The 27173-nt window shown below is 44.2% G+C and overlaps 1 protein-coding gene across 1 annotated transcript in view; it reads left to right on the top strand.

The window, feature by feature from the left end:
* Positions 1 to 8136: 8136 nt before the first annotated feature.
* SLC17A8 (solute carrier family 17 member 8) overlaps positions 8137 to 27173 on the top strand; it is a 41132-nt gene continuing 22095 nt past the window's right edge. The window contains exons 1-3 of the mRNA XM_053661446.1: positions 8137 to 8511; positions 18746 to 18998; positions 26197 to 26315. Coding sequence (XP_053517421.1) covers positions 8411 to 8511; positions 18746 to 18998; positions 26197 to 26315 — 473 coding nt within the window. The 5' untranslated portion in view covers positions 8137 to 8410. The remainder of the gene's footprint in view (positions 8512 to 18745; positions 18999 to 26196; positions 26316 to 27173) is intronic.

Here is a 27173-nt window from a genome sequence, read left to right as displayed (position 1 = left end):
CGTCAGAAAACAACCTTTAACTCTCTTGCCCAATGTCCAAAATCTCAATTCTGAGAAATGTTTATGGAGGAAACCAGATTGGAATAATCCAGCCGTTTCTCTTGAAGCGAAGTCTACTGTGGAGACCTTTGTGCCTGGTTGCGGTGTTTGGGCCGAGTGTCAAGTTCCTTTACCACACTTAACTTACGACTGCGTTGCAAAACCCGCGTTCGTGTCAGGAATGACACTGGTTCACTCTAACATACAACAGCTTCTTTGAGGACCCACAGGAGAAATTCCAGGGTTCCGTTCAGGAGTAAATGTGCTTTTAAGCAACTGGTTTGCCCTTTTAAAATCTGCAAGTAATGTAACAAATCACATGTTGACAGTTGGGTGGTTCTGGCAGAGTCACAGGCTACCTGCAGCAAATATGTAGGAGGTTAAAAATAGTCGTCGTTCAGCACTTACCCTTTGGCTGTATCTGATTTTTTAAATTCTTATAGCTCCTTTACTCTGATTTCCTTTTCCAGATTTTATATCATGTTCTTAGACAGTCTTAATTTAAAATAAGGTAGAGTAGAAATAAATATTTGGAGTGAATGAGTTTAAATCTTGTCTTTCACCAAGTTAAGTTTTTCCATCTGTGCAGTGAGGACCACTCTACCTCATTAGGAGGAAATGAAGTAAAAGTCGTTAGGCACCTGCAAGGCTCCTGGTACATGGTGGGTGCTCTGTAGATATCCCCACCTTCCTTATGAGGGACCTACACATCTCAAATAAAACCTACTTGAACGAAGAACAGAACAGATGTCTCAGCTAGCATGATTTGAATACCTTTATTTTTCCAAAAAAAAGTAAAGCAACAGGTTTTAGGCTCGGCACTGTGAGATTCTTGGGACAAATAGTAACGGAGATATGTTAACCTCAAGGCATCTGCACTGTGGTTATAAAGGAAGCCGAGTAAGCAGCCGAGCACGGGACAGTGTGATGTGTGCTGTGACCCATCTGCAGAGGAGAGCGCCCCACCTACACTAGGGTGTTGGGGGGCCCTCTTCAGAGGGCTTGGGCCTGAGCACCGCCTTGCCAGGAGCCTTTTCAAAATGGTTTTTGATGCTGTCAAACGATTACTTAGGAATGACATTTTCCCAAATTAAATTGGATGCATGGGGGAGGGGATTAGAGCCAGTGACTCCTAAGGTTTTTTTGAATTCTGAGATTATATGAAAGTACCTGAATTAAGGCAAGTCTGGCCAAATGACTTGATTACCAGGAAAAATGGAGTTAACGTTGGCTGCTTAAAACGCCTCCTATTAGATTGAGACAGGGATAGCAGCAAGGCAGGGAGCAGAATGGGTGAGTATAGTATCATTTTGTAGCCAGTAATTTATGCTTCACTGAACATTTCAGAAATTTAAGAATCTGCACATACAGGTTTAATAAACGTATGCTGAATAGATCCATTGGTGGGGGGGTGGAGTGGTGGTGGGGGCATGCCTGGCATAAATGTATTTAGTGTGTAAACTACCAGAAGATGTCACTGTTTCCTAAGTAATGGTCCATTTATAGCCACACACTCCTGCTCCGCCCCCTCCTTTTCAGGTACATTTTTTTGAATGTTGACAGGCTGTGACAGATTGATGAGAATATGTGACGTCTGGTATTTAAACTACAAGGAGGATAAGGTCTCACCAGAAATACGTGCTCAACGTGTGTAGGTTTGTTCCATCTTAATTCTTGATGCCCAGCTATGAACCCTGTTCACCGCTCTATATATTGAGACTATCTGGACGCTCCGACTTCCACCTGCGCTTTCAAGAAAAGCAATGGTGGTGAGAAATTCTCCAAAATATACTCTGATCTTGACTTTCTCCCACAGTTTTAGGTTGCATTGTGATGCGACTGTATTTGTTAAATTATCAGATTCTCCAGGATATTTTGGCCTTGGACACAACCCCAGAAATCCTTGCATCTTTTTTCAAGTCACCGTTCATGGTGTGTAAAGCAAACTGGAAAGTGCTTCCAAGCTGCAGTGACACTGAGCAAAATGAACCAGTATCTCCCCGGTTACTCACAAATAGGGACTTTGGACCAAGTCTGAGTCAATAGGTACTTGCTGACCACACAGTAATATATGTTAAAGGAAAATTCTGTTGTTTTTACAGCCAGAGGGCAGACTGAAAAATGGGTATTTGGATGTCTTATGTTGGGGGCCATGGAGAGTGGGGTTATCCAAGATGAAATGATAACTAATCTGTTACAGGCAACCAACAGCAGCCAGCAGATGAGGGTATGGTTTCTAGTCCAGCTCTGCCCAAATATCTCAGAAGAACTAAGTTCATCCATCACACCATGACTCAAGTGGAGTAGTCTGCCCACTCGGCTTCTCAGGGTAGTTATAAGTCTCAAAGAAGCAATGAAAAATGAAGTTAAAAGTGATTCAGAAATATAAAGAATCCAGGTACTTAGTAAATCCTTCTTAAAAAATGTAAAAGCGCTTATAAATTCTTTTATGCTGTGTAAAGACATTCCATATTTTTGTATTTTGATTATTTGACTTTTAAATTTTTATTAATGGGGAAAATGACATCTAATATTTATACAGTTACAATGATGGACTGGAAACGGAACTTGATATGTGTTTCTAGTGTGTCCATGTATGTGACCATATGTTGTAAAGTGTTACAGAGATGTTTTCTTTATTAAAAATAGTATAAAATTATGTTCCAGAAGTAATTAAGGAACGTAGCCAAATTAAATTCCAGTATCCAGCTTGGAGTGAGCTGAAATGTAATGGGCCTAGCAGTGCTTTATCGTGGACTAGAAGGAGTGTGGTATAATGAAGTGAGCATTGTAATCTGATGGTTTTAAATCCTGGCTCCACAAAAAACTATGTAACTTTGGACAAGTTCTTGAGCTTGAGCCTCCGCTTTCCGATAATGTGAAATGATGATGGTATCTGGTCATTCTGCTTGCCACGTCTGCTTTTTCATTCTGCTTTATGAGAACGAAATGAAGTGGGGAATTTTAGTCAGGAGGACAGACAAGGAAGCAATTACAGTAGAATGGGTAAGGGTTCCCATTCATCTCCCCTAGAAAGGATATCTTGTTTAAAAGTGCATTGCTTAGGTAATTTATCTAAAAAAGCTGTTAGATGCTTTTATTTGATTTATTGTTTGTAGTGTTATTCTATTTCAGTTAGCCCAACTTTCCCCCTTTGCCCTCCTTTGCCTAGGTTACCCCCTGCTCCCACAGGTAATCCCCACACTGTTGTCCATGACCATGGGTCATTCATACATGTCTTTGATTAGTCCTTTCACCTTCTTTCCACCATTATTCCCCTTCCTCTCCCCTTGGCGGCAGTCATTTTGTTCCATGTTTCCATGTCTCCAGTTCTATTTTGCTCATTAGTTTATTTTGTTTATTAGAGTCTTCTTATAAGTGGGACCATATGGTGTTTGTCTTTCACCTGCTGATTTAATTTCACTTAGCACAATACTCTCCAGTTCCATCCATGCTGTGTCAAAAGGTAGGAGCTCCTTCTTTCTTTCTGCTGCATAGTATTCCATTGTGTAAATGTACGACAATTTTTCAATCCAGTAATCTATTGATGGGCATTTAGGTTGTTTCCAGCACTTGGCTATTGTAAGTAACTTGGCTATGAATATTGGGGTGCGTAAGTTCTTTTGAATTGGTGTGTCTTATCAGACTTGGGTGGGTGGTGGCAGTCTCAACCCAGAGGCTAGTGCATAACATAACTACTTTTGTGTTAACCTCTCTCTTCTTTTCAGTTACAGTTTATATTCAGTATTATTCTGTATTAGTTTCAGGTGTACAGCATAGTGGTTAGACAATCATGTACTTTAGAGAGTGGTCCCCCCCAATATTTTAAGTACCCATCTGGCACCATACTCACTTTACTGTTGGTTTGCCCTACTTTTTTGAGAAACTTTTGAGTGAAAGCAAGCAGATTAGTGTGTCATCTTAAAAACCAGCTCAGTTATATTTATTTCTAAAATGTCCACAGTAGCTAGCACAAGCTCACCTATAGCTAGGTGCTCGATGACATTGTGAAAGATGGAAGGATTCCGAGTACATCTTTCCTGAGTTACGTTAAGACAGTCAGTCTCTGGTGCCCATGGTGGGCCCCTAGGATCCTAGTGTCCCAGGCACCGTGATGGTGCAAGCTCGGGAAATGTGTTTAAGGATCCAGACCCAGGTCCCCACAGCTTGCCTTGGACAAAATTGAGTCATTATACCTGCATTGTTTTGTTTTACAGGGTTGTTGGAAGAATCAAATGAAATATTTGAAAGTGCTTGGTGTCCACGTTTGACTCTTAATAAAAATGAGTATTAAATACAGGAGACATGCAATGAAAAACAAGTTTTCTATAGATTCCAATTAGTAGTAATGATAGTTAGCAACAATATTCAAATATGAAAGGCTTGAGAGAAGTCCTAGATAGAAACTTCCGTGCTAGTCTCAGTGTGGTCTGGGGGGGCAGGTAGGAGTACGGCCTTGGGTGAATAAAGGGGTTGCCTGGAAAAGCTGTGCAGAACCCAGGAGAGAAGGAACCTTGTCTCCTTATGAAGTTCTTACCAAAAAAAAAAAAAAAGTAACCAGTTTGGGCATTGGCTCTAAACCAGGTTAAAATTTTCCACCTAACCCTTTGGTTGGATTAGATTAAATGATTTTCTTGAATACATATTATCTTCAGGTGGTTTGGGATTTGTTTGTTTGCTTTTTCTTTCTTTTTTGGTCTCGGTAGCCAATTGGAATGACTTGGCTCATAACCAGCCCCTGAGCTCCACTTTTTTCATGGTTGGAGACTGAATTCCTCATCAGAGTCAGGCTTGCCTGTGGGGCGTTAGGCAGAGGCAGTGTTGGTGTTACATGATGTGGGTTTTAAGTCATTGCGATGGTCAGAAGTCTTCATCTCTGAGGAGCAGAATAAAGTAAAAGAGCAGTTTGTGATAAGGACGCAGGGGTTTCATGAGACCCGACGGTTGGGCAGCGGGGTCCGGACAGAAGGGGACTGGCAGGCCACTCTCTGCCACGAACACCCTGAGCCTGGTGGTTTCATTCATTCCTCTTGCTCTTTGCCAGGCCAGTGCTCTCTGCAGCTCCAGTAAATAAAGTGAATTATAGCCACTCCACACACAGTTAGAGTTCCAGGGTCCTGCGAGAATAACTAGCAGTTTTTCAATTCCAGTGTCGAATTACCAGGATAATTGCTGCACACCTACTTTCCTCTGCCTTTGTTGTATTTGCTATTTTGAGATAGTGTTTTAATTAATTATATAATTAATGCTCAAGATCGTTGCCCCACCTGGCAGACCACCCACCTCTCAGAAACTGCAAGCGTCTCCCAGGTGCCAGGCTCTCTCATGCAAGTCTTTTCTCTCATGTTTCTCCGTTCTGTTTGCCTCACTTTTTCTTACATCTGAAAGCTTACACCACCCTGCCCTCATCTCGGAGGTCCCCCCTTGATACCCTAAGTCAGGGGTCCTTGCCTGTGCTCCTGTACCCCATGGGTGGCACTCACTGTGATGGACTTGCTCATTTTCTGGTTGGTTGGTTTCTTCAAGGGGACTATCACAGTAACTATTATCATCAGGGCTTCCAAAGGGCCTACCACATAGTAGGCCCTCAAAGAAAGATACGAGTGAATAAATGAATAAAATGCCTCAGTTCTGAAAAGTCTGGCTTTATATCGTTTCTACTATCAGCAGCTCTGGAGTGGAGGTTAAGAGTACAGGCTCTAACGCTGGACTTTCTGGATCCCTTTCCTCTCTCTGCTTAGTTTCCTAGCTGTGTGAACTTGACCAAGTTTACTTAAACTCTCTGTGCCTTGGTTTCCCTATCTGTAGATGGTATAAGGATAATACCTACCTCGAGGAGCACTGTGGGATTAAATGAATTAAGTGCTTCAAGTCTGGCACCTAGAAAGGGCTCCATAAATGTTAGTTATTATTATCATCAACCATCTGAATCATCACCAAAAACTTGTCGATTCAGGTGTGTTCCATAAGCCACACATTCTGCAGGGATGGTTAGTACTCTTAGCAGTCATTGACCCTTAAGAGAGATTCAGGTGGTCTTGGCCAGAAGTGCTTCCATTATTTGCTCTAGAAGATTAGTAACCAAGGGTATCTGGGAATTAAGGAAAGGGTTTGGAGTCCCACTGGTGGGTGCTTTCTGTTGCAAGAGAGTGTGTTTATCCTGTTTTGATTGCATTTGCTTATCGTGAGTGAGCAAGCTTTTTGGAGATAGGTAAGGCCTGGTGAAGTGATTTGATGTGGGATTTCCTGTGGTAGCATTCTCAGCCCTGAGGGTTTGTGGATAGCATAGTTGGTGGCCAGAAACTATCCTTTTAAAAGCACAGGCTGGACAGGATTTTTCTTTGTAGAAAATGACAAGATGTGCTTAAAATTTATATGAAAATGCAAGACTTGGAATAGTCAAAACAATTTTAATAAAAGGACCAAGTAGGAGGACTTTCATTTTCCAATTTCAAAACTTAACCGTAAAGCTGCAGGTAAGACATTGTGGCACTGGTATAAGGATAGACATAAAGGTCAACAGAATAGAACCGAGAGCCCAGAAATAATCTTGGTGTTGGTGATGCTCAACTGCTTTTTAATGAAAGTGCCCAGGCATTCCGCTGGAGGAAGGATCATCTTTGCACCAAATTGTGCTGAAAAAACTGGATATCCACGTGGAAAAAGATGAACTTAGATGTTTACCTCACGCTCTTCGCACAAACGAACACAAAGTGGACCATTGACTTAAGAGTAAGAGCGAAAACAGAAGTTTTAGAAGACAAAAATAGGAGAAAATCTTTAAGACCTCAGGTTAGGCAACCATTTCTTACCTATACGAACAAAAGCACAGTCCATATAGGAAAAAAAAGATAAGTTGGACTTCATCAAAATGAAAATTTTTTTGCACTTCAAAATATAGCATGAAGAAATTAAGCAGCAGGCTGAGAAAAATACTGGCAAATCTGATAAGGGATTTATATTGAGGCTATGTATTCATATACTTCAATAATAAGACAAATATTTAAAATGGGCAAAATATTTGAATAGAAATTTCATCTAAAAAAATATGCAAATGACTGATACACACGAAAAGATGGCAGCATCACTTCCGGAGGCATCGTCCTGCTGCCCATTAGGGTGGGAGCAACGTGTGGTATTTCACCCCAGGCCAACCCCAGGTGCTGGGTCCTGTGGGGCAGAGGGTACGTGGCTGGGAGGCATGGAGGACGAACTCCTGACCTTGTGTATGAGGCTTTCTAGAGGACGTGATGTCTCAGTGAGACTCAAGAATCCCTTGCAGGGACCCCGATGAAGGGTGCAGAGGGAACAGCTTGAGCAGACCCCAGGGTTGGTAGGGAGCCTGCTGCATTCAGTGAAGTGCTGGTATGATGAGCAGTGACAGTCAAGCCCAGGGTCCCCCGTGGAGCGCTTTGTGTGCTGGGATAAAGAACTTGGATTTATTTTGAGGACCATGAGAACCAGTGAAGAGTTCTAAGCAGGTCCAAGACCAGCTCCGGTATCTTCAATTAGATGGCCCCAGGGGCTCCTGTGCATCACGCCTGCGGAGATCCTGCCCTGTTGATCAGGAGCAAATAAATGCCCCCTAGATGTCCCTGGCCTGTGTTTTGCACTTAGCCTCCTCCAGAACAAGTGTTCCTCTAAGGATCGCATCCACGCTAGTGTCTGGCTAAGAAACTGCTCATGGCTCCCACGAGGAGCTCCAGAGGCATAATGTAGTGGCTGAGAGCCTGTCAGCAGGGCCAGATCTCAGAAACACAGAGGACTTGTAAATGTTTCATATGCTCCATCCTGGGTGTCTGCTCTGGCTGAGAGCCCATTAATAAGTCCCAGCAGCTGAGGGGCAGGTATTGTGCTGGTTACTATAGCATCACCTTGGAAAGGATCACTCAGTGATCACAGCCAAGCTGAATGAGGCCGGAGGGGGATGTGGTCAGAAGCGGCAGGAGGGGCTGGAGATAGGCGCACATGCTGTCGCTGGTCTCGCTGGTCTCGCTGGTCTCAGAGCACCTCGAGGGTTGGAGCCCACTTCAGCTTCCCCAGCTGCAGCCCAGGGAAGGAGCGAGGCTGCGCTCAGCCTGAGACAGCACCACAAAGCTGCTGCTGAGCTTGGAGCTTTGCAAGGGGCTGAATTCCCAGCCAGACCTCCCTCGGCCTCTTTATTCGAGGGGTGGAGGGTGTTGCCTCAACTTGAAAGATCTGGGCTGAGTTTCATCTCCTTTTCGATTTTAAGTAGTTAACCTGCAGGAAAACTGACTTCGAAGTGTTCATCAAGGAAAGCAAAGTGGTCCCCACGCTGGAAATGAGAAAGGATGACAGTTTCTGAGGCTGGCTGTTAATGGCTCAGCTGTAGGTGTGTCCCCCGTTGAAAATGCCTTTTAAAGCATTTGATACCTTCAAAGAGAAAATTCTGAAGCCTGGAAAGGAAGGAGTGAAGAATGCCGTGGGAGATTCATTGGGGATTTTACAAAGGTAAAGTTTGAATGCAAACTTTAGGTTTATTTCTGAGTAGCTTCCTATTGCCAATGCTTGAGAGATTTTGCTTGATGCTTTTAAAGCCGTATTTTAATAAGGAGAAGGTGGGTCGATCAGATGGCTTCTGGAGCCCCTTGCAGCTCCAACAGACTGTGCCTGGGGGGAAACGGATGTGTCAAAAATACAGGGTTGAATCAAGAAAATACCAAGACACGCATTCTGCTTATGCAGCAGGATTAGCACTTGCTAGACATGGTGATATTATACATTGTGTGTTTGGCATTGAGTTAGAAAAGACTCAGGAAAATAATATTCCTTATTAAAATCCTAAAGGAATGAAATCCTATATTTCATTCCTATGGCTATGCTTTGAGCTGAAATAATTTTTAAGACTATTACTTCACTTTTTTATAATAAATGAAAATAAGATGTTTGCAAATTGTTTAGCTTGTTGTATAAACTATATACAGTGGTTCCTGATTGTGCAGTTTTTGAAGAGAGGTGTAGGTATACCAGTAGTTTGAGGAAGGTAATGAAAAATTAGTGTCCTTTAAAGCAGAAAATCTTACAGGATTACAGTGGGGACATGTTAAGTCCTATCATTGAATTGAATGTTTTTGTCCAAACAAAAATATAATTTAAAAATTTTAAACACATTATTATTGAAAGGAGAGTTTGCCATAAATGAATGAATTGAGATGACATTTTAATCTCTGATTTTTTAATAGACATAGTAAATGCCTTTCTAGGTTTTCTTGATGAGTGAATAAGTGGTTCTCTCATATAAGGTGAAATGACTCCCTTACTCTCTCTGATATAAATAAATGAGAAAAACATCCTTGCTAGGATTTTTATGTGTTTAAATGATTATTTCTAATCATGATGAGTGAAGATGTCACCTGGTATCTTCTTTTAACTTTTCTATTAAATTTAAAAATGTCAGCCTTGAAAGGACTATTTTTAGGCACTCTGAGATTCATTCCATTTCTTCTGTTTTTATAACACTGGGGCTCCTGCACTCAAGTCTGATTGAAACCGTTTTGTTTTTTATTGTGTCACTCTCTGTGAGCTTGCACAGTCAGAAAACTGGGTTGGGCACTTTATTAATATAGTGATTAAAAACAGAACAGCTTCAATTAGACCTGAGTCCTCCTGTCTGGATGAAAACCTAGCTCGGTGAAAGCAGGACAGACCCACCTATTGTTTTAAGAGTGTTCATCCTTCTGTTGAGCTCTCCCCAGGTAACGCCTTATCATGGTGCCGTTCCTCTGATCACAAATGCAGAAGGGAGGCGCAGTGGCTTCACGGGCATATTCAGGTGATGACAAAGGACTCTGACAAAGTCGGGAATAAAAGCAGGAACTTTGGACCACTGCCACCGCCGTGCTCATCAAACTGCGTCTCCTTTCTAAAACACTTGACAAAGAGTACTTAGGAGTTTGCTTTTCCAACATTAACTTTAATTGCTTTTTTGAAATTTAATTGCTTTTTTTTTTCTCAATAGGAGACTTCTCCTAAGAGCTGGCTTTGCTTTGTTTGATTGGATGATCCTCTTGAAGATCCTTTCATTTACCAGTTGGTTTACTTAGGGATATAACAAAATTGGTGATTTCCAAGTTGTGCGGCCTCCACCCAAAACTGAGCTCTGTGTTTAGGACTCTGAACACTTGCCTCAGAATTGAGTTACGGAAAAATAGGCGAAGGGGTAACTGTGTTTGAGAAAGAGGGCACCCCAAATGCATGCTAGATGTTAGGGTCATTGTCATGGGTGGAGAGTGAGTGACTTTAGCAAACAAAGCCAAACTCCAACCCCTCCTTCCAGTGATCCCTGCAGGGAAATGATTGGCCAAGGAAGGAAAATAAGGCATCACTTGACCAGCCATCTAAGCTGATCCTCTGCTCTAGCTCTCCGAGTAGAGCTCCTTAATTAGGACTCCTCCAGCGCCCCCAGCTCTGCCACACACAATGTTAACTGCAAGTCTGTAAGATAATTCCGCATCAAGTGCCTGGCGTGTAATGATGCACGTTCCCTCCCTTGTTGATTCTTTTCATTAAGCCAGTTGACAGAATCCAACGTAATAAAAAACAAACACAAAGCACCGTCTTCTGTTTTGTAAGGGACAAGGACAAACACATTTGGAAGTTAGGAGCGCTGACTTTCTGTCTTAGCATACAGGGTAAATCATAGATGTCTGTATGTGTTTGAGACTGAGACCATCATCTGCGTGGAATTCTTGAGGCGCTCTTTAATCATGGAGCACTCCTCGTGGTCAGAGCGGTGGCAGACACACAGGGAAGTGTTTGAAGTTGGCACGCGAGGCTAATTCCAGTCAGGCATTTTTGAGCTTTCTCGAGAACAGTCACAGATAAGAAGCAGCTGAACCATTTAATTAGCTAAAGGTACTGTAATGTTTTAGAAGTGTAGGAAGAAAGACGATGCACTCATTTACGGCACATTATTGGAACAGATGACATAGAAGGCATTAACTTTGGAAATGAATGTCCAGAAATTGACATACAGATCTGTCCAACTTAAGTGACAATGTAGGCATCTTCTACTTATGTGTAATAAATGATAATAACAAACATTGTGTTCCAGGTTCTGTAAACTTAATTAATTTTAACAACCCTATTAGGTGGGGCCAATTACAATCACAGTTTTACAGATGAGGAAGCTGAGGCACAGAGAGGTTAAGTAAGTTGCCAAAGGTCACACAGCACGTAAGTAGCAGAGCCAGGTTTCAGAACAGACATTCTCAGCCCGCCTTTCTCAGTCATTACACTATGCTACCTCTCTAATTAAGTGCCTTTGCCCTTCTCACCTGCTGTTTTGAAATTTAACCACTCATTTAGGTTTAGGGAGTTATATGGGCTATAACGTAGCCAGCAACCTCTGATCTTAAGCCAGGTATGGGCTTTTCTCATAGGGAGACTGGGGTGGGGGAATCTGGTCTTTCAAGTATTTCTATTTTCCATTTAAAGGTATGGAACCTGTCCCTGAGTTGCACCCATCCTCAGCACTCAGCATTTGTGTATGGAAACTCTGCACGCCGTCTGCAGGGACAGAGGCAGGCAGTGGTGCCCATTGCCCAGGCACCGTGCAAAACAGGCCTGCACAGCCTCAGGCAACTTGGTTCCTGCCCTTGCCCCCAGGGTGATTCTACTGAAGCAAAGTCAGATCTTGTCTCTTCCCTGCTCAAAACCTCCCACAGTTTCCCCGCCTCACTCAGTTAAAGCCCGTGCCCTTTCCATGGCCTTCAGGACCTCACTTCGAGATCTGGCAGGCTTTGAGTCTCACCCACTCATCTCTGGCATTCTTTTCCTGCTCACACCGCTCCAGCCATGCTCCACACTCTGGCTGGAACTCCCTGGACTTGTGGCTGTGTCAGCTTTTTCCTAGACAGCTTGCAGGCTCAACCCCTCACTTTCTTCAAGCCTCTTCTCAAAGGTCATCTTCCCAGGGAGGACTTTCCTGACCATCCTATTTAAAGATAAGGGTCACCTTCCCTCCTCCTCCCACCCACTCCTTGTCTGTCTTTGCTGCTTTGTTTTACTTCACCTCTCTCTTAGGGAGGGTTCTCTAAAAGCCAAGCCTGAGACAGGGATTTGAATGAGCCTAGGATGTGATTTATTGAGGGGAGAGGGAGCTCTTTCTGAAAAGATTGGAGGAAAGGAGAAAACCAAGCAAGAATGTGATCTCAAGTAACACACAGGGGCCAGACCACAGTGGGAAGCTTCTGGGGCATTAGTGGAGTGGCGCTGAGCCAAGGGGCCAGCCCGGTATGTCTCTGTACCAGCCAGTCACTGAGTGTGGGCAACTGCAGCGGGGGCAGGGGTGTACAATGGAGTCCACTTAGCAGTGGGCGAAGGGAGCAGCCGAGAGCTTCCAATGGCTCTGGAAGTGGGCTGGCCTGAGGAAAGGGACCCAGGGAGTGCACGACAGTGTCTGTGGCAGCCTACTCATTGCACCACTCAGGTCTACTTCTCAAAATCAAGCTCACTCCATCTGGGTACAGCTTCCCCAAGACTCTGTGGTGGTAATTCCCAAGGAACCTTCCAGAAAAAAGTTGGGATGCATTCCGGCTCCCACGGCTCCCACCAGTCTCTGCATCTACCTGTTCTCGATTCCCCTCGCTGTCGTTAGCTTCCCCGAGGGGTCTGAACCCCTGGCTAGTGTATCCTTACCACGCTGTGGTTGCTGTGTTTGAGTTAAACTAAACAAGGTAGTGTCAGGAGATGCCCCGCAGGGTCACCTGAGGTCCAAACATAGGTCTTCCTGCTGCCGTGAGGAAGCAACATCGCTAACTTCTCTTGAAGATCAGGATCAGTTAGTTACTCTTGCCACTCTGGTGACCCCCAGCCTTGCTTCTGGTCTTGGCATGAGTACCCCAAGGTGACTGGGCAGCAGTCATAGCCGTGTGTTCAGTGGTGTTTCCATGATACTCCAGAGTGCAAGAAGTCTTCCTCGGGAATCAGGACTTCTGGACCCACAGGACCTGGAGTTGAAGACATGAGATATTCCTCAAGTGGGTTACTGCAAGTGACGGTACTTCCACCCCTTGCTTCCAAGACCCTAGTCTGTTGTGCCTGTTGGGGACATGGCACCATGCACAGCTGTCGGTTTATGGAATATGCTGCATCCTGAAGGACAGCACTCTGCCCTCACAGGGAGTCATCCCTGGTGCCTCAGCTGCGTCGTTGAGAGGCTCCCGCAGCTGTAGCAGGCTGCCAGCCTCTGGCTGCTGTGGTGCACGGTAGGGCCACTGGGTCCCGCTGTCGTGTGCCCCTGCCGTTCCTCCTTTGCCATAAATTGGGTGTCTTAGTCTTAGGTGATGCTGTGGGGAAACCCGTGTTTGCTAATCGGGATTCTGTGAATCCTCAGGTAGTGATGCTGGCCGAGAATAGCAGGCTCAAAGGGCAAACTCATACGTGGGATATATGCCAACCCCCATGAGGATGAATTGCTACCCTTTCCAGGATGAAAGGAGTCTTACTGAAACAACTGCAGCCACGGGGCTGGTTTGTCTCCTCAGGGGTCGTGCTGTAACCGGGGCTCAACCCAGTTTTCTTGCTGACAGCGGCAGTTGCTAGACCTGTCCTGGTGAGTAGGAGCCCAAGCACAGCCTCCATCTGTTACCATGGCTACTCATGGTTCCGCTGCTCTAGAGCTGGGTGGCTGAGAACAACAGCTCGAGAACGTCAACCAGCCAAGTCAGCCTGTCTCATTGGCTATTTAGTGCCTCTTCCAAGTGGGAGCTCTCTGGTCTGTGTTCCCTGCAACCTAAAGATCTCATACTCTGTGTGCACTCTCGTAGGTTCACCCCCATGTCTCCCGGTTCCTATGAGTCAGGTCTCTCAATTGTCATTCTGACTTGTTGCCCTTGTCTCTGTTCTTTTTAAAAATTTAATCGTTACTACATATATTTGGCCATTGCCATTGAGTCTCCTTATGCCCCCCTGCCCCAGCAATCACCACACCATTGCCCATGCCCATGAGTCCTTTTTCCTTTCCGCTCAATCCCTCCACCCCCTCACCTCCCACCCCCATCTCTGATCTTTAAAGTGCGGCGGCTGGCCTCTGCTACTCCAGGATGCTATCATTCGGACTGCCACTAGGGGGCCCCGTTCTGCTACAGCACCTGCTACTGGCTTCAACCCGCATAGCACAGCCACTGCGGAGCTTCTCAGTGGTGCTGGTGGCCTGTCCCTGCCACATTCTGTATTGCCTTGGTGAAGGGGGTATTAGCTCAGGCCTCCTGAGAAATGTAGTTACCTCGTGGACCTTCTGGTTCTATATAGTAAATCCATTGAGCATGTCCACTTCTCCTTCGTGTTTTGATCCCTTTCTCTCTAACCTGCCATAACGGTTCTGACATTGCTCTTAAAAAACAAAACAGTTACAGAGAGACCTATTTATTGAAGAGTACAGTCAACATTAAAAACGTCATGAATTTTTAGATTCCAAATTCCAGACATTGAAATTTTAAGTCAAGGAATAGAAGGAAGCCAATTTAATCCTCACTAATTCATCCACATGGTTCAGTCAAGTTCAGTAATTGATACAATAGGCATTAAAGGTGAAATAAGTCTATAATTTAGGTTTATTGGACAATGAAGGAAAAGAGAAGAAGTAGACCCTTGGACCCAAGGGAGAGTACTCTTGTGGTATCCTTGAGTGGTCTCTCTTCAAAATGGATATGAATGACAAGCAGAATGATGTTGGACACACTAATCAAACCATGACCTGACTTCACCATATCCCCGTGTTCAGGTTCTGATTAAAAGGGGGCAGTCCCTCATGGTCAAGCTGAAGGGCAGAAGTTGCTGGTAGTCAAATTCACGTCAAAGGTGTGCTCTGCTCGATTCCTGAACCACGAGAAACTCTCAAGTTATTTTTTAAAAGCTGCAGTGGCCATAATCTGACCACAATGCAATCATGACTAGAAACTAGTACAAAATGATAATTAAAAAGAAAGTCATTGGGCTCCTCACAGCCTCTCTTCTCTGTCTAACCTGAGAGCTTCACTAGCAACTTAGAACCACTGCCTGGGCCTTTGCCAGGATGTCCAATCCTGTGTCGTGGGAGAATGTCCCTTAGTTTCCTAGGGCTGCTGTAACAAAGTGCCGCAACCTGGGTGGCTTAAATTTATTTCTTTTCTCCCAATTTTGGAGGCCGGAGGTCCAAAATCAAGGAGTCAGCAAGGTTACCCTCTCTGAAGGCGTTGAAGGAGGACTCATCTTTGCTGCTTCCTCCTTTCTGCTGGTGGCTGGTCATCCTTGGCATTCCCGTGGACGCAGTGCTTCAGCCACTGCCTCTGTTGGCTTCATGTGGCCTCACGTGGCCTTCTCCCCTGAGTTTCTGAATCTACGTGTTTAAATTTCCCTCTTTTCATAGGGACACCATTCACTGGGTCAGGATTCACCAAAGCAGGTCATGTTCACAGATGTCAGAGGCTAGGACTTGAACATGTCTTTTGGGAGTACACAATTCAACCAGCTCCCCTTGGCTGCCAAGGAGGGAGGTAGGAGTAGATTTGGAAGAGGGTCAGCATTGTCTTATAAGTCACCTGCCGTGTTTGAGGTTTTGCCAAATTTTTAAGTAAGGCGAGGAGGGACTTACATATACCTTCCAACAAGGGGAAGCGGCCACCTCTGTAGGTTCAGAGGTTTCCGAGGAATGTAGGGTGTTAGGTGTTTGAGTGCAGGTATCCCCTAATTCAAGCCTCAGACACCCTCTTATCCAAAGTTGTCAGGATCCCAGTTCTTATCAGGATCTCAGCTTTGATATAAGAGACCCACCTCAGCTCAGAATCCCACCTTCTCTGGAGTTCTGCTGGGTTTTTTTTTTTTTTTAAAGCTAAGCTCTTGTTCTGGAATCATTATAGACTTACAGAAAAGTTGCAGAGAGGGAACAGAGATTTTCTCTGCGTGTACTCCTTACTTGGTTTCAGCTTATGTTAACTTCTTCCTTTACTATTGTACATTTGTCAAAACTAAGACATCAACATTCATGCACTAATAATTAAATGCCACACTTTATTAAAATTCCATTACATGTCCCAGTGATGTCATTTGTCCTGGTCCAGGATCCAGTCCAGATACCACACTGCACTTAATCCTCATGTTTTCTTAGTCTCCTCTGATCTGCGACCATCTCTCAGGCTTCTTTCACTCTTCATGACTTGGGCAGTTTTGAGGAATATGGACTGGGAGTGTTGTAAAAAGTCCTTCAGTTTGGGTGTATCTGATATTTTTCTTATGATTAGAGTAGGACTGTGATTTTTTTAAAAGGAAGAATACTACAGAGGCAACTGCCTTTCTCATCACATCCTATCAGGGTGTCCATGCTGCCCACGTGACCTACCACTAGTGATGCTAACATCGATTGCTTGGTTAAGGAGCGGTTTCCAGGTTTCTCTGCTTTCCGTACTCTGTTCTTTGGAAGCAAGTCACTAACTCCAGCCCACACTCTGAGATGCTTCTGCCATTTTTACAGTAAAGTCTTGTGCCTGAACTTCAGTTCTGTCTGCCCTCCAACTGCGAGAGAGAAGGGTCTCCTAAAACGGTGACAAGGAAACAACCGACTCTTGCACTTTCCTTTAAACTAAGGATTGATTGTCCAAATCCTGTTGTTTTCTCTTTTCAAAGTATCAAAGCCATTTAACAACAGCTGCTGAACTCCGTGGGGAAATCGGTGTTTCTCCATACCTCCCCCATCACCAGTGCGCGGGCCCGCACGCACATCCCTTTCCACCTGCATTCCAACCCAGGTCACCAGCACTGCATGCCAGGAACTGCCAGCACCCCACCTCCCACCAGTGGTGGGGTCCTCACTGACAGCCAGCTACTGAGAAATCACACTGCAAGCTCTCACTCTGAGAGTCTGCATCCTTCAACTGTCTCTTAGGGACTCCCCACCCCGGAGGCTCTGCCCACAAAGCAGGGCGCAGGGCCCCTCAGCTTTTAGACTCTCAGCCTTGCCTCTTCTAACCATCTCTTATCTTCTCCTAGTCTGGCAGCATATTTTCTTATCAAGGATTTATTTTCTCTTTTTTTCCAGTGTTTCCCAAATTAAATCCTCTATGTATTTCTTAAATTTTAAAAGACCAAAGACTCAGTACTGAGAGAGTAAAGCAGGACCTATTGTATTTTTTTTAAACAAAGACACACTTTACATATCAACACAGAAATAGCCCCCACTTCCATAAAGAAACATGCAATACCATTCAAAGTCCTTGGTTGCAATCAACAGAATCTACTCTAAGTTCAGTAAAGCACGTTAGGAGCTCCACCTCTGAGAAAAAGGCAGGAGAGGAGCTGTTGAGTCATGCCACCAGTGCTCGCCTCTGCGTGCTAATCATGATTTGGTCCGGCAGATCTGCCACGGCAGTCAGAGCGGGACCGCTGCCTCTTCACCTGACCTTGTTTGGGTGCCATCTCCCCTGCACAAAGCATTTTCCTCTCGTTACTCCCTTCACCATCTAAATTCCACTCAAGTGCTACTGATTTAGATACATCACACGTCAGTATCATAGCTGCAAGGGAGCAGAGAAAAAGTAATTTTCTGTGCTAGGAAGGGAGGGCTCAAACTTTCAAGGGGCAGTTGAGATATTGGGTATCTGTGAATGGTGGTGACTATGTATTGTATGTTTATTCCTAGTCTCATCTTTTTTTCTCTACTTCTGGTAGAGATATGTATATACAACATATTACCCTTTCTCTTCATTTTAACTATAAGGAAAGCACCAGTGCAAGTGGGATGTTAAATGGCAACTGAGTTCAGTATCCGAGTGACCGCAGGGAGTGCTGGGGACTTTAGGAGACAGGAAGTGGGTGGAGCCAGGAGAGAATGTGGGCCTAATCATTCCAGATCTTCAGATTTTTCAAAATAAGCCAGAAGGGTTATAATATGTGTGAAGGGTTATAATATAACTGGTTACAAACAGTTCCTTTTATAACTGACAGATAGTGTTCACTTTGCCCAATTACTTATTTTTAAGGAGAGAGTAGATTCACTAAAATGGACATACCATAACCTAAACCTATGGAAGTCAAAGAAAAAAATCCTATAGTCTGGTTAAAAGATGCCAGAGTACCACCTCCTTAGAAGAACCACTTGATGAGGAAAACAGACACACCCCACTGGTTGTGCGCTGTGATGGAAAATGTACCTCCCTCCCTCCACACAGCATTTTATTAAGACTTAGAAAAAGAAGGAAAGGAAAGAACCTGCAAATGAATTAATTTTCTACTGTATATCTTTTTAGCAAGCTTCGGTGACATCAACATTAAGGGCAAACCTAATGGCGAGCTGGCTCATGCAGTGTGGACGAAGTCTATTGATAACCTTTGGGGGGAAACTCAGGGAAGCACATTGTTGCAGACGCAGCCTCTGGTCTTGAGCCTTCATCCCGCTTTGGGTGACTGAGTTTCTTCACCTGCACAATGTCACCACAACACGGCCGACCTCATGGGGCTCTTAGGAGATTGAAATGACTTCATACCCATCAAAAGTGCAACACAGTATCCAGAATATCAGTAATTTTAACCATTATAATGTATTTTAGTGGTAAGAATTATGATGATAACAGCAATAACATTTAAAAAATGCAGGCTGCATCCTACCGTGTGTTTCTTTTCTTTCCGGTTACTCGTTTTCTTTCTGAATAGTGCATTTTGATTTTGCTTTAATTCTGACCGTCCTTCTCTGCCCATTCTTTTTCCACTGTAGAAAAATCGACGGGACCAATGAGGAAGAAAATAACATTGAGCTGAATGCAGACGGGAGGCCAGTGCCAACATCCAGGCAGAGCGCCACCCTCTGCGACTGCCAGTGCTGTGGCGTCCCCAAGCGTTACATCATTGCCATCATGAGCGGGCTGGGATTCTGCATTTCCTTTGGGATCCGGTGCAACCTTGGCGTGGCCATCGTGGAAATGGTCAACAACAGCACTGTCTATGTTGATGGAAAACCGGAAATTCGGGTCAGTGCCAGTCTCTGGTGGCAGTGCTTTTGGCCATCCCTGTGCAAATTCCTTACTATGTGAAAGAAAGCTCTGTACCTCATTCACTGAGGCGACAGAAAGTATAAAGGGGCGTCCATGTGCCAGGAACTCTACAAGGTGATGGGGGTAGATGCTGAACAACATCACTACAAGCAACTGATGGCAGTTTGGGGTTCTAGGTGCTTATTGGGGTGATCAGAATGCTCAGGATCATATAGGTGAGGAGGCCTAATACAAAAATTGATATGGTGAAAGAATGACCAGAGAAAGTGATGGCTGGACCTGAAAGATGAGGAGGAATTTGACAAAGAGGGTTTTGGTAGGGTAGACAGAAGAGTCTTTGAAGAGAAAGGAGCAAGTGTCAAAGACTGTAGGAGGGAGGGAGGAGGAGAAGGAGGGAGGAAGGGATGGAGGGAGGGAGAGGTGAGTTAGAACTGAGATAGGAGTTCGTCTTTTCTGTGTGATGGTCCTATTTTGGCAACCTGGTGAAGTCTTATGCACCCTTTGTCAAAATAACATTATAAATTCTTAAAATTACATATATGCGATTTTAAGGGAAAGTTAAAACACAGATATCAAAATATTTAAAAACAAAATTGGTTATATAGAAACATGCAAGCTTCTGTCTCAACATGTCAAATGACAAAATCTAGCATTGGGTCTAAACATCACAGTAATTTTGAATTTTGAACTGTAATCAATGGTTTGAGATAGTAACAGAGTCATAGGGACTGACAATATGACCATAGTTGTTTGTTGTCCACATTCATAATCACAGAAAATGCTAAATTTCAGTTAGCAGTTAGTAGAAATTAAGATGCCGATGGTTTTCCATCCAAGTTCACAGGTCCACAGGATTCCATTCACAGAGTCCAGGCTGAGAACCCCGAAAGAGAATAGAGTGTGGGGGTGAGCATCGGAAGGTTAAAAGGGGCCAGATCATGTAAAGCTTGGTAAACGGTGCAGGGAGTCACGGGTGGGCTTTAAGGACAGACAAGACAATAAAATCTGTGCTCCGATTGGTCACTGTTTAGCAGTGATCTCCCAGTGGGTCGGGATTGCCATGGATGGAAACACCAGGCCCAGGTCAAGCGCTGTTGTGGTCATAATCGAGCATACTCTGATGTGACTTACGTAGTATTGTTTCTGTGCATCACCGGAAAGATCTGGTTTGTTTCTTAAATAGTAGGCCTTGAATCATTGAAAAAGATGAAAATATATGCCCGGCGGATACCCAATAAACACATTTCCTTGTACTGACACACGCACTGGAATGGCTCATGTGGAAACCCCTCCATTGGCAGAGAGGCATCTAATAGTTGTCTGGTCTGGCCCCGCCCACAACTGGAAAAATATTTAGACCAGAGTTATCCAAACTGGTCTGGCAAGTCACTGTTCTGTAGGCTGTGCCCTGAAGAAGGCGTCATGTGAAGTGGGAGCCCTCACTGTGCTGGGTTCTGTGAGACGCTCCAAGGGCAGCTGTGACGTGCTGTACTTCCCGGACTTGACTGCAGAACGCTTCCCTTCATGCCACCTCTTCTTGTGTTGCCCGGAGAAGTTTGTGCCAACTGCTGATTTGCGAAAATTTGATTTCAATGCATTAAAAGGAATAGTTGGCCTGTAGGTTTTTTTTTTTTTTAATCTAAGAGATTATTCTGCTAGAAGAAAAGAGCTCTGTGGAGATTCTCCTAACCAGTCTCTTTTTGATTTCACTGCTAAATCTGTTCATTTCTTTTTTAGGCGAGGAAAGGAGCGCTCTCAAGTTGTGGGGAGCCTGGCATGCATTTTTTAAATAAAGAGCGATGTACATGAGCAAGGTTTCTGATGTGTATTGCATGCATCCTCCCAGCCTTCTGTGAGTGAGGCCAGATAATTAAAACTTGTCTGCTGGGGTCCAGATCCCAATGAGATGCTGGTTAGCCTTTGTTGCCTGCAAAGACAGGTCTAGCTCAGTAGAGTCTGCCCTGAGGCATGTGCAAAAGATATTTTGATAAGCCTGAGGAACAATACTGGTGTGTGCTCTCTAGTTTCTATGGTTTTGCCCTCTGGAGTCTTAGAGAACCAGATTAAGATCTAAAATATATGTGAGGTCGTCATTTTCATTGGCCTCAGAAGTGGAAGTTGGGTAGAGTTGTGTTGGAGAAGTTCAGGAGCTCTAGCACAACTGCAATTTGTAGTTTGGCTGAGAGTGATCAACCTGCTGACAAAGGTATTTCACTAATTGTATTAAGAAAGGCTCTGGGTGGCTGGAAATTTTGTTTGTTCGATTTTTCATTCCATGGAGGGTAATCTAGACATTTTGCACTGAGAAGATTTTAAATCTCTCATTGTAGAAAGAGTGCAAGAATTAAGTAGGATGAATAGGTAGGTCTTAAAAATGTGTGGTATATATAATATATATTCTATTACTACTGGGATAGAAGATAGTTTTAGCTGTTATGTAAATAATCACTTGTAGTTTAATAATTAGGAGTTTTAAAACATGGGAATCTAGCATATGGTAAGCAATAAATAAATGACTGAAGTTTGAGAAACTGCAATTATTTCTCATTATCCTCAGGAAAAGTCCAGACTCCTTCCCATGAGTCGTGAGCTCTGTAAGGTTAAGAGGATAGACTTTGGGACTGGCCAGACCTGGTTTCAAACTTGACTTTTGTTTATTAGTGCTGAGACCTTGAGCAAGTTACCCTTGTACCCTTGTAAAGGAATGCTGGTTACAAAGAACAGAAATTCAGTGACACCAGTTCAAGTTAAAAAGGGAATTATGGTAGGGCTGTAGGGGATCTTGTGAAAGTGAAGGGCAGAGAACAGGTCTGCCGTGTAAGTTTGTATGGCCTGTGCCCTGGACTGGCGGGCCAAGCCTGAGCTGGGACTGAAATCCAGGCTGTTCTCTACCATGAGGAGGAACAGGGGTCTTGGTGTAATTCGTTCTGAGGCATGAACAGAGGCCCTGCCAGGAAGGCCAGAGCAGAGCTGGACCTCATCCGAACTAGCAAATCCTTACGAAGGTCTCCAGTGTGCTCGCTCCTCACAGTCTCTCCTCTGCTCCTCGCTGAGTCTGCTCCATTCTCTGAGCCCCTCCAGGGACCGTTTTCTGTCCTTTCCCATGGTTTCTCACTTCTCTCCAATGCTGAGGTTCCTTGAGCCTTTGCCTTGTCAATGGGAGTTGTTTCAGTTCAGTACCATTTAACCAGAACCTCTGGGTTCAGATTGGGGAGAAAGAGGCAGAAGAGGGGGAGAGAGAGAGACAGAGGCTGTCTAGCTGAGTCCAGCCTCACCTCTCTCTAGTCAGATGTCCACTCAGCAGGGGCGAGGCCCATGGTAGTTCGGGGGGTGGGGAATCCTCTTAGAAGGACACATGAGCAGGGACACAGGAATTGGCATTTCTAATAATTCTTTGCTAACTATCATTGCCCTTGTTGTGAAATGGGAATAAAAGACCTCATTTGTAGAGCAAATGAGGCAATGTGGTACTAATATATTAAGTACCTATATTAGTTTCCTAAGGCTGCCATAATGAATTACCATAGACAGGGGGACTTAAAACAAGAGAAATGTATTCTCTTACACTTGTGGAGATCAGAAGTCCAAAATCAAGGTGTCAGCAGGGCTGTGCTCCCCTCAAAGGCTTTAGGGGAGGATCCGTCCTGGCCTCCTCCAGCTTCTGGTGGCTCCAGGCTTCCTTGGCTCGTGGCGGCATCACTCCAGTCTCTGCCCATCTTCACATGGCCTTTTCCTATCTGTCTCAACTCTCCCCCTGCCTTTCTCTTAGGAGGACGCTTGTCATGGGATTTAGGGCCCAGATGGATAATTCATCTGGGTAATTCTTCTAAGATCCTTGACTTTATCATGTCAACAAAACCATTTTCCCAAACAAGACAGCATTCATAGGTTCCGGGGATTTGTGTGTTTATCTCCTGGGCGCCATTTTTACCGCCCCACGCAGTGCTTGGCTTGCACTAATGGTCATACTTGGGGCCACTGGGATTCTACTGGGGCTCAAGTGATGATGAAAGTCAGTTCTCAGCAGGGCCAAGTGCTCCTCTTCATGTGTCATGTCCTTCAGAGAATGGACAGAAGCACCCTCCCCTCAGAGAGAAAGACATGAGCAAGGGGCAGTGTGATTGGCAGTCAGCCACTGGATGAAGTTGGTTCCTCTGCCTTTGGAGCCTTGGTTATTCTGTCCCTCAAGGCAAAGAAGTCAAGTTTCTACTGCTTAGCAGGAAAGTCAAGAGTTTACAGTGGGAAGAACGTAATGTGTGGGGGCAGGCAGGTAAGAGGTCTCTATCTCAGCTTTCCTGTAACTAGTTGTTATAACCAGTAACTTGTAACTATATGACCCTGGGCAAGTAAGTTATTCTTCCTAAACCTCAATTTTCTCATCTAAAAAAAAAGGAGCTAATAATAATTACCTTTAGGTGTTATAAGGATTTAAGGAGGAAATGCATGGAAAGTACCTTAACAAAATCGTGTTTCTCTTCTGCTCCAAGCTGCCAATGATTTTCATCTCTTTGAGCAAAAGTCAGGTCCTTATAATGACTCAAAGGCCCGTCATCCTTTGAACCTCTCTTACCTAAACTGCTACTCTCCTCTCCCTCCCTCACCACCCTCCAGCTCTGCCATCATCCCACTGTTCCTCTGAGACACAAGATACCCCCACCTCTGATACACAAGATACCCCCCCACCTCAGGGCCCCCCCACTTGCTGTGCCTCTGCCCAAAAATCTCTCTTCTCAAATGATGAATGCACAACTTACTCTCTTCCTTTCTCTAGGGGCTTTACTCAAAAGTCATCTCTTCTGTGAAGTCTTTCTTGGCCACTTTATCTAAAATCACAGCCTTCCCGATTCCTACCCGATGTTTTCTGTCCCTTCTTTATTTTTGCTTCTCACCCTGTCATCCCTGATGACCACCTGACACAGTATGTACTTGTTGACTCTCTGCCATCCCCGCTGGCATCTCCATGAAGGCAGCAATTACTGCTGTTGTTCACTGCTATGCACCCCCGTGCCTAGAACAAGGTGTGGCACCAGGTAGTGTGAGATAAAAATGTGGTGAGCTGATTTGAATTAATGACTGTTACTCTGGAGTTTTAACTTCTCAGTCTGCAAAATGGAAACTACATGGTACAGGCCACTGTTACCTGGGCTGTGATCTCCTAGAAGCAGAGGCAATTCTTATTCGAGTTTGTATTTACACTGTCTGGCACCTGACCCAGCACCTAGGAGGCTCTAAGGCGAATGTTGAATAAATGAGCAAATAAATAGGTAACAATTTGTGACAGGAAAATAAACAGTCACGGAAGGTAGTACATCGATAATTAAGAACCTTACCCCATAATAGGAACATCTTATATTTTGATATCCTTTACAAAGCCATTCATTTATTCACTTGGCAAGTATTTACATGTGCCTCCTACGCTGCAGATACTTGTTTTCGGTCCTGAGGCTATCAAGTCACAGGGACAGGCCTGTACCCTCTGAGTTGCCTGCTACGCAGTGTGGGAGGTGGACGCACACGTGAATGGCTAGTTTTAGAACAGCACAGTAGGGACAGTAGGGGAGGGTGCCCTGCTATCAGAACAGAGGTCTGTGGAATAAGTACAGGAGAAAGTGACCCCATCAGTTCGGGGACACTGGGGAGTCTCCTCAGAGGAGAGGACATTTGCAGGGAGTCTGGGAAAATGAGTTACTCAGCCTAGAGAGACAGTGAGGAAATAGACTCCAACCTCAGACAATCCCGTTTTCCAAGGCCTAAGCCTGGTGGGAGGGTGTTCGATGGCTGTTGTTATTGTCACCGCAACAACGGCGACTGCTGACATTTATTGAGTCCATTTTACATTCCAGTGTTAAATGTGTTGAATGCCAAATCTCTAAGCTAATGAATAACCTACCAGAAATATCTGTGCCATTTCTCTCCATACATCTTATGAATAGGTAGGATAGGTTTTATTATTTTTTCTAAGAAGTGGGAGACTTAAGGCTCTCATTCCCTTTGTGTTCTCTCAAAGCTGGCATCTGCATAGCCTAGTAAACCTAGACCTTATTTTTTGTTTACTTCATAAGCTGTTTTACTTTCTTCTTGGCATTCATCATTATTTGTTATATATGAGGTCTGACCAGAAAGTATCCAGCCATGTGCTATGAAAATAAAGACATTTATTGAAGAAGATGCAAGATACAAGAAATATTGTACGTGGGATAATGAACACCTCAGTCCTCTTCATGAAGCACCTTGGGACCTCACACAGTTCACCCAATCGCCATCGGCTACCCCATCCTATTTTCCTGAATCTCATTGATAATCTGAAATCTGTTCCCTCTCAAAGGTGATTTTAGTTTGGGGGAAAGCCAGAAGTTGCAGGGTCCCAAATCTGGGCTGTATGGGGGATGAGTCACCTGGGTGATCTGATGTTTCACCAAAAAAACTCTGCACTAGACATGATGCATGAGCAGGCACATTGTCGTGATGAAGCTGCCAATCACCAGTTGCCCATGGCTGTGGCCTTCTGAATCAACTGAATAGTTTATACAGAGGAATGTTCAAGCTTAACACAAAATATGATGCAGATTCGTTGCTCTGTTTGCTCATTTTGAATGTGATGGCCACACAGTACACATCTTCATCAACAGCTAGTATAGTGAAGTTGTCATTATTCACATGTATTCATTCTAGTCCACTTTCCTTGGCTGCCAGGTGACATTGATGTCACACAAACTGTTCTTGTTATATTAACAATGGTTGGACTTTTCCCGACAGTTCTCATATCTATGCATATACATGTATATATCTAAACATTTTATTTGGTATATGGTGTATATATATATGGCACATATATGGTGTGTATGGCACATATATGTTTGGTATGTATGTATGCACACACCATATATATGTATCATTTCCTTATGATATATAGTATATAGTATATATTTATATTTAAACATGTCCATATATTTAAAATTGAGCACAGTCTCTTACTACAAGGTGAGTTCCTTTAGAGTAGGTACTTTGGTGTGTTCCCTGCTGCGTCCCAAACACACAAGAGGCCCTCCTTAAACAGTTGTCGAATAAAGGAAGGAAAGAAGGGACTGGTGGGGTTCTCATACAGAATCATCAGTTACAAATGGTGGTCCAGTGCTTTCTGATGAACAAAACTGTATCCGGTTTCTCGTTTCAGACAGCACAGTTTAACTGGGATCCAGAGACAGTGGGCTTTATCCATGGATCTTTTTTCTGGGGTTATATCGTGACCCAAATTCCAGGCGGTTTCATTTCGAACAAGTTTGCCGCTAACAGGTAAGATATACGTATGTAATGTGGGTGCTGCATGGACCGTAGCGTGGCTTTGTAGTTTTACCAAGTCTGCAGAGCTGGCGCTCAGTTTGGGGGTCCAGGGGAAAGATAGGGGCCATTTCAATAGATGTGATTCACAGGTATCAATCCCATGTGACCCTGTTCTTAAGAGTCTCCTTTTATTTAATCTAGTTTATCTTACAATTTTTAAAGTGATAATATAGTAAAAAGAACACCTGACTCTGAGTTAGGAGAAAGTTTCTGGACCCTAAGTAACTCCCGTGGTGACCTCTACTGAGTCACCTTCCTTCCTGCTGTGCGCCTCAGTTTCCACACCTGTGAAATACAGCGTGGATTAGATTAGGTTTGTGCTCCCTTCGACCGGGGACATTCTGTGATCCTGTGTAAATGTCGTGCAGTACTGTGCAGGTTCTGTCAGGTGAGCAGTAGGGTCTGGTCTCTAGAAGGCAAGATGTCTTTAATGTCCTTGAGATTCCATAGTAGGTGTTTGAGCAATGACAAGTAGCCAGGACAGAATGAGGTGTCACAAGAAGCAGTGAGTTCTGTCACTCAAGCAAAAGAAGATGTCACTTGGAGGAGAGGTAGGGTGTCTGTGTACTAGAAAAAGAGAGGGCTAAGTATTTCCAGGTCCCTTCCAATGGAAGGGACACGTGTCCTGTGTGACTTTGTATCTGTGGATTTTGTGAAGTGTGCACTTGATAAACAATGTTTTTGTTTTATTTTACTTTTATTTTTTTCAAAGAACATTTAAAAATATTTCATTTATTTATTTTTAGAGAGGGGAAGGGAAGAAGAAAGAGGGCAACAGTATGTGGTTGCCTCTGGTGCACCCCCCAATCT

Source organism: Artibeus jamaicensis, unplaced genomic scaffold (assembly GCF_021234435.1).
Source record: "Artibeus jamaicensis isolate MK-2021 breed Jamaican fruit bat unplaced genomic scaffold, CSHL_Jam_final contig_233, whole genome shotgun sequence".
NCBI classification, from domain to species: Eukaryota; Metazoa; Chordata; class Mammalia; order Chiroptera; family Phyllostomidae; genus Artibeus; species Artibeus jamaicensis.
The sequence above is the reverse complement of the archived record's forward strand: the minus strand, read 5'-3'. Positions and strand labels throughout refer to the sequence as shown.